This window comes from Rhinopithecus roxellana, chromosome 13, assembly GCF_007565055.1.
Source record: "Rhinopithecus roxellana isolate Shanxi Qingling chromosome 13, ASM756505v1, whole genome shotgun sequence".
NCBI lineage: Eukaryota > Metazoa > Chordata > Mammalia > Primates > Cercopithecidae > Rhinopithecus > Rhinopithecus roxellana.
In genome coordinates this window covers 129,414,470-129,428,704 of record NC_044561.1, presented here as the reverse complement: position 1 = coordinate 129,428,704, position 14,235 = coordinate 129,414,470, and the positions used below count along the sequence as shown (strand labels likewise).

At 41.7% G+C, this 14,235-nt stretch overlaps 1 protein-coding gene across 5 annotated transcripts in view; it reads right to left on the bottom strand.

Moving 5' to 3' along the window:
- Window positions 1-14,235, bottom strand: part of ZFP64 (ZFP64 zinc finger protein) — a 98,846-nt gene that overhangs the window by 45,989 nt on the left and 38,622 nt on the right. For 3 of the 5 annotated variants that reach the window (XM_010363364.2, XM_030915505.1, XM_030915506.1), the window contains one exon: window positions 10,839-12,994. The exons of 1 other annotated variant lie outside the window; for it this stretch is intronic. In XM_010363364.2, the coding sequence (XP_010361666.1) occupies window positions 11,712-12,994 (1,283 nt within the window). In that variant the 3' untranslated portion in view covers window positions 10,839-11,711. Of the gene's footprint in view, window positions 1-10,838; window positions 12,995-14,235 lie in introns of those variants that run through there. One more of the 5 variants, XM_010363365.2, reaches the window with a different exon arrangement.

The following is a 14,235-nucleotide window of genomic DNA, read 5'->3' as shown; positions in this document are numbered from 1 at the left end:
AGGAAGGCATGTTGAAAGCCAAGACAGGCTGAAAGCTGGGCTTTTTGCACCAGTTAGCCAAGTGGTGAATGCAAAGGAAAAGTTCTGCAAAGAAATTAAAAGTGCTACTCCAGTGAACATATGAATGATAAGAAAGTGAAACACCCTATTGTTGATGTGAAGAACGTTTGAGTGGTCTGAACAGAAGTTCAAACCAGCCACAACATTGTCTTCAGCCAAAGCCTAAACCAGAGCAAGGACCTAACGCCTTAAATTCTATGGAGACTGAGAGAGCTGAGGAAGCTGCAGAAGAAAATTGGAAGCTAGCAGAAATTGGTTCAGGAGGTTTAAAGAAAGAAGCCATCTCCAGATCATAAAAGTGCAAAGTAAAGCAGCAGGTGCTGATGTAGAAGCTGCAGCAAGTTACTCAGAAGATCTAGCTAAGATCACTGATGAAGGAGGCTACACTAAATAGATTTTTCAATGTAGATAAAACTGTCTCCTACTGGAAGAAGATGCCATCTAGGACATTCATAGCTAGAGAGGAGAAGTCAATGTCTGGCTTCAAAGCTTCAAAGGACAGGCTGACTTTCTTGTTAGGGGCTAATATAGCTGGTAACTTGAAGTTGAAGCCAGTGCTCATTTACCATTCCAAAAATCCTAAGGCCCTTAAGAATGATGCTAAATCTACTGTCTAGGCTCCAGAAATGAATGATGAAGGCTGGATGACAGCACCTCTGTTTACAGCATGGTCTACTGAATATTTTAAGCCCCATGTTGAGACCTACTGCTCAGAAAATAGGTTCCTTCCACAATATTACTGCTTATTGACAATGCACCTGGTCACCCAAGAGCTCTGATGGAGATGTACAAGGAGACAAATGTTGTTTTCATGGCTGCTAACATAACCTCCTTCCTGTAGCCCATGGATGAGGGGGTAATTTTGACCTTGAAGTCTTATTATTGAAGTAATACATTTTTTTAAGACTATAGCTGTGATAGTGATTCCTCTGATGCATCTGGGCAAAGTAAATTGGAAACCTAAAAAGGATTCACTATTCATTTTTTGTTTTTTTTCACCAGCACATCAAGATGAAGGATTCACCATTCTAAATGCCATGAAGATCATTCGTGATTCTTGGGGGGAGGTCAAAATATCGACCTTAGCAGGAGTTTGTAAGAACTTGATTCTAACCGTCATAAATGAACTTGAGGGAGTTCAAGACCTCAGTGGAGGAAGTAGCTGCAGAGATGGTAGAGATAGCAAGAGAACTAGAATTAGAAGTGGCACCTGAAGATGTGGCTGAATTGCTGTAATCTTATGAGAGAACTTGAATGGATGAGGAGTTGCTTCTTATGACTGAGCAAAGGAAGTGGTTCCTTGAGATGGCACCTACTCCTGGTAAAGATGTTCTGAACATTGTGAAAATGACAACAAACAACTTAAAATATTACATAGCCTTAGTTGATTAAGCAGTGCCAGGGTTTGAGAGGATTGAGTCCAATTTTGAAAGCAGTCTTACTATGAGTAGAGTGATATCCAACAGCATTGGATGTTGCAGAGAAATCTTTCATGAAAAGATTTAATTATATCTTTTGCAGCAACACAGATGAAACTGGAGGCTGTTATTTTACATGAAATAACTCAGAAACAGAGAGTCAAACACTGCATGGTCTCACTTACAAGTGGAAGCTCAATAATATTTATACATGGGCATACAGTGTGGAATAATACACATTACAGACTCAGAAGGATGGGAGGGAGGTAAGGGATAAGAAATTGCTTAATGGGCCTGGCGTGGTGGCTCATGCCTGTAATCCCAGCACTTTGGGAGGCCAAGGTGGGTGGATGACCTGAGGTCAGGAGTTCGAGACCAGTCTGGCCAGCATGGTGAAACCCCATCTCTATTAAAAATACAAAAATTAGCTGGGCATGGTGGCACGTGTCTGTAATCCCAGCTACGTGGGAGACTGAAGCAGGAGAATTGCTTGAACTCGGGCAGTGGAGGTTGCAGTGAGCTGAGATTGCACCACAGCACTCCAGCCTAGGTGACAGAGTGAAACTCCATCACACACACACACACACACACACACACACACACACACATACACACACACATATAAACTGCTTAATGGGTAAAATGTACATTATTTGGGTGATGGTTACATTAAAAGCCCAGATTTCACCTCTATGCAATATATCCATGTAACAAAACTGCACACACTTGTACCCCTTAAATTTATACCAAAAAAGGCAAAAAAGAGGCCAGGTGAGGTGGCTCACACCTGTAATCCCAGCATTTTGGGAGGCCAAGGCGGGCTGATCACAAGGTTAGGAGTTTGAGACCAGCCTGACCAACATGTTGAAACCCTGTCTCTACTAAACATACAAAAATTAGCCGGGCGTGGTGGGGGGGCGCCTGTAGTCCCAGCTACTCAGGAGGCTGAGGCAGGAGAATCGCTTGAACCCAGGAGGTGGAGCTTGCAGTGAGCTGAGATCGCGCCATTGCACTGCACCCTGGGTGACAGAACGAGACTGTCTAAAAAAAAAAAAAAAAAAAAAAAAAAAAAAAGGCAAAAAGAGGAAGAGTCCGTTGATGTGGCAAACTTTGTTGTTGTCTTATTTTAATAAATTACTACAGTTACCCCAACCTTCAGCAACCACAACCCTGATCAGTCAGCAGCCATTGGCATTGAGGAAGATCCTTTAGCAGCAAAATGACTGCAACTTGCCGAAGGCTTATATGATTGTCAGCAATTTTTAGCAACATAGTATTTTAAAATTTAAGTATGTACTTTTAAAAGTCACAATGCTAGTGTGCCCTTAATAGACTTTAGTATAGAATAAACATAACTTTTATATGCACTGGGAAATTTAAAAATATGTGTGACTCACTTCACTGTGATATTTGCTTTATTGTGGTGGTCTGGAACCAGACTCACAGTATCTCCGAAATATGCCCGTACTTGCAAAATAGGAAACATACCTTTATATAACCCCTGGATTCTGGTCCTATCCCCTTCAAAGCAACCAACTAACCATCCCTAAAACTGAAACAACAAAGTCTAGAAGTTTATGGAAAGAAGGGCATGTCATATAAAAGTTTATGGGGATGGATATAAGGAAAATTTTTGAATGATTTTGTAGGCAATAAAGATTACATGATACCAGCCGAGCACGGTGGCTCACGCCTGTAATCCCAGCACTTTGAGAGGCCAGGGCGGGCGGATCACGAGGTCAGGAGACGGAGACCATCTTGGCTAACACAGTGAAATCCCGTCTCTACTAAAAATACAAAAAATTAGCCGGGAGTGGTGGCGGGTGCCCCTAGTCCCAGCTACTCTGAGGCTGAGGCAGGAGAATGGCATAAACCCGGGAGGCGGAGCTTGCAGTGAGCCGAGATCGCGCCACAGCACTCCAGCCTGGGCCACAGAGCGAGATTCCGTCTCAAAACAAAAAAAAGATAACAGGGTATCCTGTCAGTTCCCGGTTCTGGATTATCTGCTTCTATAGAGGTTAGTGCCCTTTAATGGTTTTGAGCTATTTTACACCTTAGTTTTTTTTTTTTTTAGACACGGTCTCACTCTGTCACCAAGGCTAGAGAGCGGTGGTGCATGATCACAGCTCTCTGAAACCTCAATCTCCCCAGGCCAAGTGATCCTCCAATCTCAGCCTCTAGAGTAGCTGGGACTACAGGTGCACACCACCATGTCCGGCCAATTTTTTTTTTTTTTTTTTTTTATTGATAGTATTTGTAGAGACAGGGTCTCCCCCATGTTGCTCAGGCTGGTCTGGAATGCTTGGACTCATGTGATCCTTTTACCTTGGCCTCCCAAAGTGCTGAGATTATAGGCGTGAACCACCGTGCCTGGCCATTTTACAACTTTGCAGGTTACAGAAACAGATAGTATTGCAAATGACTCATCCACAGCACTGCAAACAGGTTTCGTTTGATGGAACGCAAATGATTGCTACTCTGGAGATACTGACCAGTTTTGCATCTGTTGGTGAATTTATTTCAGCATTCCTGATTGCCTATGTAATCATGCATTTGTTGATTCTCCTTTGAGCCTGTTGTATCTTACTGATTCCTCGTTTAATTAATGAATTAAATACTTGACATATGCTAATCTTATGTTTGTATGACAGTCATGATTTTAACTCAAAAAATTATCTTTTAACACAGGTGAATGCATAATGGAAAATATATAGCTTTAAATATTGTTATTACTAAAGACTGAATAAGTGAACTTAATATATGAAATTAGAATAACAAAATAAAATGAAAGAAAAGCAGGGGAAAGAATTATTAAAATAAAAGCTGAGGCCGGGCGCAGTGGCTCACACCTGTAATCCCAGCACTTTGGGAGGCCAAGGCGGGCAGATCCCGAGGTCAAGAGATCGAGACCATCCTGGTCAACATGGTGAAACCCCATCTCTACAAAAAATACAAAAAAACTAGCTGGGTGTGGTGGTGCACACCTGTAGTCCCAGCTACTCGGGAGGCTGAGGCAGGAGAATCACTTGAACCCGGGAGGCGGAGCTTGCAGTGAGCCGAGATTGCGCCACTGCACTCCAGCCTGGGTGACAGAGCGAGACTCCGTCTCAAAAAAAAAAAAAAGCTGAAAGCTGAAATGAATGAAATGGGGGAGGGGTAGAGAAATAAATAAAAGCAAAAGTGCTACTTTCACTTTAATACAAATGACTAAATAAGTAAACCCTTAGCATGCTAAGTAGAAGACTAAAAATACAACAATAAAAAAAGAAACCCCAAAACCAGGAGTAACAAGAAAGGTGATGGACCCTCAAATGCCAAAGTTATTAAAATATTTTAAAAAGAAAGTTAAATGGAATCATAGGGCCACATAATTGAAAATTTAGAGCAGAGTAAACGATTTGTTTTTCTTTTGCTAAATATAAACTACTAAAACTGATCCAGATAAGATATACAACCTGAACAGATCAGTAATTACAGAAAATAATTGGGAAGTTTGTTAAGAATGTTACAGTGAAAAAGACTATCAGCCAAGATAACAGAACAGATAATTTCTGAGACAGTCAAACTATTGCAGGTCACCGAAAAAGAAGAGAAGAGCTCCAGTGTATTTTTGGAGTTGCACAAGCTCCAATTTATTTTTAGAGTTGTGTAAGAAACAAGCAAAAATCAGAGATAGCACTGAAAAAGATAACTAGAGACCAGCTGCATGTATGTGTATACAGTCGTTGCCACTTATCAACAGGGATCCATTCTGAGAAATACGGTGTGTAGCCTATGGTTCCTAGGCTAGAAATCCATACAGCACGTGAATGTGCTGAGTACTGTAGGTAATGGTAACACAATGGTAAGTACTTGTCTATCTAAATGTAACTAAACATAGAAAAGGTACTGCAGCCCAGGCATGGTGTCTCGTGCCTGTAATCCCAGCACTTTTGGAGGCTGAGGTGGGTAGATCACTTGAGCCCAGGATTTCAAGACCAGCCTGGGCAGCATGCCAACACCCATCTCTACAAAAAAAAAATGTCGTGGTACATGCCTGTGGTCCCTTGGGAGCTACTTGGGAGGCTGAGGTGGGAGGATCACCTGAGCCTGGGGAGGTCAAGACTGCAGTGAGGTGAGCTGTGATTGTGCCACTGCACTCCAGCCTGCGTGACAGAGTAAGACCCTATCTCAAAAACAAAACAAAAGTACAGTAAAAATATGATATAAAAGATAAAAATATGGTACACCTGTTTAGGACACTTACCATGAATGGAGCTTGCAGGATTGGAAGTTGCTCTGGGTGAGTCAGTGAGTGAGCGGTGAGTGAATGTGAAGGCTTAGGTCATGACTATGTACTACTGCAGACCTTATAAACACTGTACACTTAGACTACTCGAAATTTATTTAAAAATTCTTTCTTCAGTAGTAAATTAAGTATAGCTTATCGTAACTTTTTAACTTTATACATGTATTAGTTATAAAGATTTTGACTCTTATCAAAGTCTTTTGTAATAACACTCAGCTGAAAACATTGTACAACCGTACAAAAGTATACTTTCTTTATATCCTGATTCTATAAGCCTTTTCTATTTTTTTCCTTTTACTTTTTCAACTTAAAAAAAAAAAAAAACCTAAGACACAAACATGCACATTAGCCTCAGCCTATGCAGGGTCAGGATCATCAAGATATCAGTAGGCAATAGAAATGTTTCAGCTCCATTATTATTATGAGATCACCATTGTAACATGCAGTCTGTTGTTGACCAAAATGCCATTACGCAGCAAATGGCTAGAGTTGTAAAACTTCCAGGTAAGATATTAGAAAATGAAATCCAGCAGTATTTTGGAAGAATAATTCAACATGACCAAGAGGATTTGTTCCAGGAATGCAAGGTGACTTAACATACCAGGGTATATGCTATATGAATTCACTGTGTCAACATATTTAAGTGCAAAACCTAAATACTTGTGGCTAACGATTTTAAGAAGATATTTGATAAAATTCAGCAAGCTACCCTGATAAGTGAAATTGCATCAGTATTTTATATGAACTTATCAAAAGAATTACTATGAAAATATTAAGTCTTCTACTCAAAAACCTTTATTCAACTCCATTGTAAACATTATTCAGTCAAATTATTTAGTCTATTTTTATTATATAAGGTCTGTGTTTCTTCTTTTTTTTTTGAGATGGAATTGTGCTCTGTCGCCCAGGCTGGAGTGCAGCGGCGCAATTTTGGCTCACTGCCGCCTCCACCTCTTGGGTTCAAGCGATTTCACTCTAAGTGAAAACTGGAGCAGAAGAAAATGACCTAAGTATATAAAAACCATTATCCAAAGGAGTGGTGTATATTACATTGGAAAATTCTAAAGTTAGAATTAGGAATCACACCAAGGATGCCAGCTGTATCAGCGTTGTTTGGAGGTTCTGGCTAAAGCAACAGGACAAGAAAACAAAATAAGTAGTAAAAATATTCTAAGGGAAGAGATAAAACAATATGAAAATAAAAGACTATATCAGATAATTATAAATCATATTTATCGGAGACCAAGGATTTCTAATAAATACAATTCATTACTGAGAATTTTTCTTTAATGTAGACAAATAAACTCTATTTTGGCTTTTCTTGATGTTTGCAACAAATGCAAAAATTCCTATTCACAATTATGATAAAATTATGGAATAATAAAAAAACACAGGGCCGGGCACGGTGGCTCACTCCTGTAATCCCAGCACTTTGGGAGGCCGAGGCAGGCAGATCACTTGAGGCCGGGAGTGCAAGACCAGCCTGGCCAACATGGCGAAACCCCATCTCTAGTAAAAATACACACAAAAAACTTAGCCAGGAATGGTGGCAGGCACCTATAATCCCAGCTACTCAAGAGGCTGAAGTGGGAGAATCGCTTGAACCCAGGGAGCCAAAATTGCGCCACTGCACTCCAGCCTGGGTGACACAGCGAGACTCCATCTCAAAAAAAAGAAACACAGACCTTATATAATAAAAATAGACTACATAATTTGATTGAATAATGTTTACAATAGGAGTTAAATAAAGGTTTTTGGGTAGAAGACGATATTTTCATAGTCATTCTTTTGATAAGTTCATATAAAATACTGATGCAATTTCAATAAAAATTTCCAAAAGGTTTTCTTTTTTGGTGGGGGTGGCTTAGGTACTGGATAAAATAACAGTTCCTTTGGAAGAATAAATATCTAAGAATTGCTATGAAAATTTTGGAAAATAATAGCTGGGGGAAGCATTGTAAGTCTAAAAGATTAAGCTTACCTTAATGCTAATATGATCAAATAAGTGACGTTAGCAAGCCAGATCTTCTTCTGGAATCTCAGATCTCTAATCTTCCAGAATAAAGAAGTTCTAGAAGTATATTTGTGAACTTTATCTACATGAGTTAAATTAGGATTTCAGTTTTCAGGAAAATCATATTTAACAAATAGTTCTGGCATAAGCAGACAGTCAAACCTGTTCATCATAACATATAAATATGAGTTCTGGGCATGAGCTGTAATCCCAGCACTCTGGGAGGCTGAGGTGGGCAGATCACTGGAGGCCAGGAGTTTGAGACCAGCATGGCCAACATGGTGAAATCTCATCTCTACTAAAAATACAAAAATTAGCCAGGCATGGTGGCACACGCCTGTGATCCCAGCTACTTGGGAGGCTGAGGCAGGAGAATTGCCTGAGCCTGGGAGGCAGAGTGGGCAGTGAGCTGAGGTCACGCCACTGCACTCCAGGCTGGGCGACAGAGCCAGACTCCATCTCAAAACAAGAAAAAAAAGAAAGAAAGAAAAAAAAAAAATTCTGGCTGCAGCAAGGAGCCAACAAAAAACAAACAAGCAAGCAGGAAAAACACTAAAGGGAAAACCAATTTAATCTCAGGGGAAGGATGGATGTTCTTAGAAAATACAGGTGCCACAAATGAAGCTACAGGAGCATCTAACCACAGAAAAAGATAGTCATTTTTATATGGTGACAGCCCCACAAGTAAAGTCAAAACACAATGACAGGAGGGGAAGAAACTCAGCAATATGTGACTGACGTCGGGTTAGTGTTCCCAACTTCCCAACAACCAAGGAGAAAAAGGAGGGAGTAAGAGTTCTAAGTTCATAGAAGAGAGAAGCACACATGGTCAACCAGCCGATGCAGAGATGTCTCAGAAAACGCAGACCACAACACCAGCTAGGGGAGTGCATAAAGGCCAGATAACCATTTTCACACAGCAGATTGACAAAACTTCCAAAGGTAGTTAGGCCCACATCATGGATGAGACTATCATTGTGAAAATTAATCCATATTTATGTAAGTACAAACTATGCAAGCTCCATGAAACTTACTCTTTTGAATCTACTTACAGAAAAAAAAAAAGAGCAGAATATGAAAGCTTAGTGGGGCAGTTTGTAACGGCAAAACTATTCCTCAAACAACCTTAATAATCATAATAGCAAGATGACGGACTAAAGCCTGGCATGTCTAAAACATTTGTTTAAAACAACTAGGTCTAGTTGTGTTGACCCACAGGACTGTCAATAGATGGAATAATCAAAGCAAGTTGCAGAGAAATGTGCAGAGTATGATATAATTACTGTAGAACTAGGAAAACCTTTTCTATGTTATCTTTTGAGTCTACATATTTTGGTAAGAATACAGAGCACCTAACATTACTTACCTTGGATGGGGTGAGAATATGGAGGGGCTAGAAGTTGTTGGCTTGGTGTTTGTACAACTCTGTGTGTAATTTATTCCAAAGAATAAGTTTTACTATTGTAGTTTGTAAAAAGACAAAACAACCAACAAATCAAATATGCATGTGTGTACATGTCCATGCATGTGTATGTATGTATGTGTATGTATATATATGGAAGGCAGCTGGTAGGTAGAGATCTAAGGATGCAAAAAGAAATATAGAATATAAAAATATTATGCTTAATTAAACTACAACTTTATAACTGGAGTAGAAAACATATATACATAAGCATAAAAAAAGAGTGAGAGTGATAGGGGCTGGGCGCGGTGGCTCACACCTGTAATCCCAGCACTTTGGGAGGCCGAGGTGGGCAGATCATGAGGTCAGGAGATCGAGACCATCCTGGCTACGGTGAAACCCTGTCTCTACTAAAAATACAAAAAATTAGCCGGGCATGGTGGTGGGCACCTATAGTCCCAGCTACTCGGGAGGCTGAGGCAGGAAAATGGTGTGAACACGGGAGGTGGAGCTTGTGGTGAGCCCAGATCGCGCCACCGCACTCCAGACTGGGCGACAGTGCGCGGCTCTGTCTCAAAAAAAAAAAAAAAAAAAAGATTGATGGGAAGTCCATCAAAATGGTTACAGTCTGTATAGTTTGTATCTGGACAGTAAGATTATTAGTAACTTCTATTTTTTTCCTAGTAATATTCTGTTTTTCATATTTTCTATCTTGAATACACATTATAATCAGGAAAAAATCCTTTACAGTTGAAAAAAGTGGGAAAAAAGAAAGATGTAGAAACTAGGACCAGGACAATGGAAGTTTCCCAGCTGAAATTCAAAAGCAGAACAGTTTTCTAAAGGGTTGTAAGCAATGAGTTTAAAGTGACAAAATTATTTAAATCACTAACATTGCATACTGCAAGCCTTTTCTGTTTCCTACCAAAAACCATAGTTAATAACTCACTATTATCATTGATGATAGGAAAATAAAGAAATCATGGCAAATATAATATAGCAAGTCATCAAAATTGTGTTCAAATATTACGGATCAAAGAAAGAAGAATAAAAGTGGTAAAAATGTATCTAAGTATTCTCATAATATTCTAAATATGCTTCTGTCGCAAGAGTAACCTCCCCTTCTCATCAATCCTTGCTGACAGCAGAAATGAGTGGTATTACAACACTGGAGAATGGCTTAAGGTACAAATATGGGTGATTCTAGCTTGCTCTCTGGCACCACCTACTGATCAAACAACATCTCAACGGAAAACCGCACAATTTGAATTTTCCTCTTCTCAATACAACCTGTGCTCTGGAAAAAATCTAGGTACTCTCTCAGTCCACTCATCTGGGTTCTGCACAGATATTAACATTTCAAAAATGGCATTCTATAAAATTCTGTCTTGTTAGTAGGAACTTTGATCATTTTTGCATCTAAACAGAAATGCCAGGATTGTCAGTCTGTTTCAAAATGAAAACGACAGTGGGATGGATCACTTTATCACGTTAGGTACTACATCTATTTAATGTGACTGTGGAGGAGGTAAGATGACTGTGTGACGTTTATGAGAGGATTAAAAACCTTTGCTGCTTCAGGTTGTTTTTGACTAATGACTCACACCCCATCATTCCCAAACCCGACCTTGGCTCTAAAGAATCATTAACATTCAGTATATTTTAATTCAGATATCAATTTATTAGGGAATCATTCATTTGCTGCTCATTAGCACTAAATATATATATATTTTTTGAGTCAAGTATCCATGTCACATTATGTAGAAAATGGTCCTTCATGCCAACAGACTTACATGTATAAAACATGAATACCCCCAAACTCTGGGGAGTATTCCAGAATGGGGCAAAAGAGAGGCTGGGAAGTACCATTTACTACACACATTTAATAAGATGGACAAAAACCTTTATCAGAGTTGGAAAATCAAGTTGGAAACAAACACATATATTCACTACTTAATGCATTTAATTCCAACCCCTCACTGGAATCACCTTGGTAACATTTAAGATTCTACAACAGTATGATGTGACGATTCAGAGGTGGTCTCAAAGTTGTTACAGTGTTAAAAAAATTATAGTAAGCAGTATAAAATTACAATTTATTATGGGGCCAGGGGGATTCACAGCCATCCTTAAAAATATTAAGAGCAAACCACGGCCAGGCATGGTGGCTCACACCTGTAATCCCAGCACTTTTGGGAGGCTGAGGTGGGCAGATCACTTTAGGTCAGGAGTTTAACATGATGAAACCCCGTCTCTATCAAATATACAAAAATTAGCCAGTCATGGTGTCATACACCTGTGGTCCCAGCTACTCGGGAGGCTGAGGCACGAGAATCGCTTGAACCTGGGAGGCTGATGTTGCAGTGAGCCAAGATCGCGCCACTGCACTCCAGCCTGGGAAACAGAGCGAGACTCCGTCTCAAAAACAAAACAAAACAAAGAAAACATGAGGAGCAAACCTTTTAGAGAATTCTACTTATGATTTCTTTTTCTCAATTCCTTTCCCCCACTCCTTTTGTTTTGTAAGCACTAATCTGGTATGGAGTCAGCGGGACAGAGCAAAGCTGGATGGGCTGCCCCTTGAATGATGGAGTAGGTCTGCTTGGGTAGTTCTTGCTGGGAAGAGGAGGAGAAGACCGGCGGCGCAGTGGCGGCCACTGCGATGTTCTGGCCTCCATCGCTCACCACTGTCACTTCTGCTGTCCCCTCCTGAATCAAGGCGTTTAGGCCTTCAAAGTCAGTGCAAGTAATGCCCGAACTGGTAATGAAAGTCTGATTGCCAGAGCCTTCCTGGGGGCCACCTGGGGCCGTGGGGATGAGAGTCTGGTGCAGAGTGGCTCCGTCCGTCTGGTCGTGAGTGGTCAGCAGGACAGCCGGCTGGGTCATTGCGCCCGCCTCGCTCGGACACCGCGAGGACTGAGGGGGGGCGATCAGACTGACCTGGCGCAGGATCTGCAGCCTGCTGTTGGCTGGGAGTTCCTCTGGGTTCTGGGCCACCAAGGCAGGCGGGACGATGTTCACTGCAGCGGCGGCAGCCTGGACGATGGTGTTCGCCTGTGGCACCTGATGCCCGACGATGATTTTGACTCTTCCCTCGCTGAACTGGGGCACTTGGCTGGGCTGGAGGGGTACCTGGAGGTGTCCCACAGTGAGGGGCGTGGCGGGCTGCTTGCTGGGGTCGATCTGAAACTGGAGGACGGTCACGTCCGAGTTCTTACTCTCATTGTACTCACTGTGCTGCCTCTTGTGGCTGCGAAGCGAGTCCTCCCGCATGAAGGAGGCATCGCATATATCGCAGTGGAAAGTCTTCTTGGCATCCAGCTTGGCCACCTGCCGGCTGCTCTGCCTGCCGGTGTCCTTCCTCTCCAGAGCCTCAGTCTTAACCATGTCCGCATGGAACTTCTTCATGTGCTTGCTCAGGTTGCTAGGCTGTTTGGTGTCGAAGCTGCAGTAGTTGCACTTGAAAGGGCGGTCGGTGCAGTGGATGCGCTCGTGGATGCGCAGGGCGGCCTTGCTGGAGCAGGAGTAGCTGCATTCCGAGCACTTCTCAGGATGCTCCGACTGGTGCACGCGGCTGTGCTTCCGGAGGGTGGCTTTGCTGTCACCCAGGAAGTCGCAGTGCGGACACTTGAAGTTATTCCCGCTGTGCTTGATGCGGATGTGCGACTTGAGGTTCCCCTTCATGGTGCAGCGGACATTGCAGAACTCGCACTTGAAAGGCTTCTCCCCTGAGTGCACCCGCATGTGCCTTTTCAAGTCCGAGCTGATTTTGAACTTGGCGCTACAGAGCCAGCACTGGAAGGGGGCGTCCCCTGTCAACACAAGGTGAGTTTCGATAAGAACAGGCAGGCAACAACCACAGCGGATCCCCCCGAAGCACACACCAGAAAATCGCTTATACAAGGTGGGTGGGTGCAGACCTTCTAACTGCAGCTTCTAGCAGCCCCTGGGAGTGGGGGAAGAGGGGCAGGGTTTCTTTTTCTTTCCCTAGACCCAAACCACCACCACCGGCATCAAACCCAGAAGAAAAATGGGAGATCGAAAAGAGCAATTTAATTGTCCCAGATAAAATAAGATTTACAAGTATACTTGTTATATTCTTTAAAACACTCAAACTATCTTTCATACTGTTAATGTGCCCACTCGGCTAGTTAATGGTTCACAGTTGAAGACTTTGGCACAACCCGCTGATTCTGATTGAGTTACATGTTGTAACAGATTCAACAATACATTTTCGAACGGGTCAGCTCCGTGCTGCACTCATTGGAGTATGGTTTTACAATGATTGAAACACCCAGCTTCTATTTCATGCAGATCTTTATTAATAAAGATGTGTTTATTGCACACAATTTATTTATCCCATATTGCCAGCTGCGTTCTTTATTTGTGAAGTTACAAAATCCAGCTGCTTGATTTTTTTAAAAAAATTCATATTCGCTGAAAGATGAGCAGGGCAAGTGAAACTGCAAACATCTGAATGGATATCATATTCCAAATTTACTTCCTCAATGAATGCCAAGTCCAAATTATCGGAGGCAACGACAATTCAAGCAAATTGGCGACCCCTCATTTCAATATTGTTTAAGTAAGCAAAATAGCAGCTAATATTCTTCAATGGCTTCCGGGATGGCAGGCGCTATGCTGAGCACTCCACAAGCATGGTCTCGCTTGATGCTGGGAAGATGGCCCTGTGGTGGGTACTATTATTAATATTGTTTTTCAACACAGTTACACAGAGAAGGCTGAGACCCAGAGAGACTACATAACTTGTTCTTGGTCACCCAGTAGTGCAAAGCAGGGCTTGGATTCCAATCCAGGCTGACTCCAAATCTGGTATCTTTAGATGCTAGGTAAGTATCTGTACATATAACAGATGTTTGCTTTCTTAGGACATAAACCCACAAGACTGGGATGGTGTTCCAGCTTTTTGACATAGGATCTGCTACTTCACCATGAGCTGCTTAAAGAATGCAAACAAAGATGGCAGGGGGCAATTGAACAAGCTTCTAGAACACTGAGAGGCCTAAACATAAACCTAAAAAAATGCTTTGTA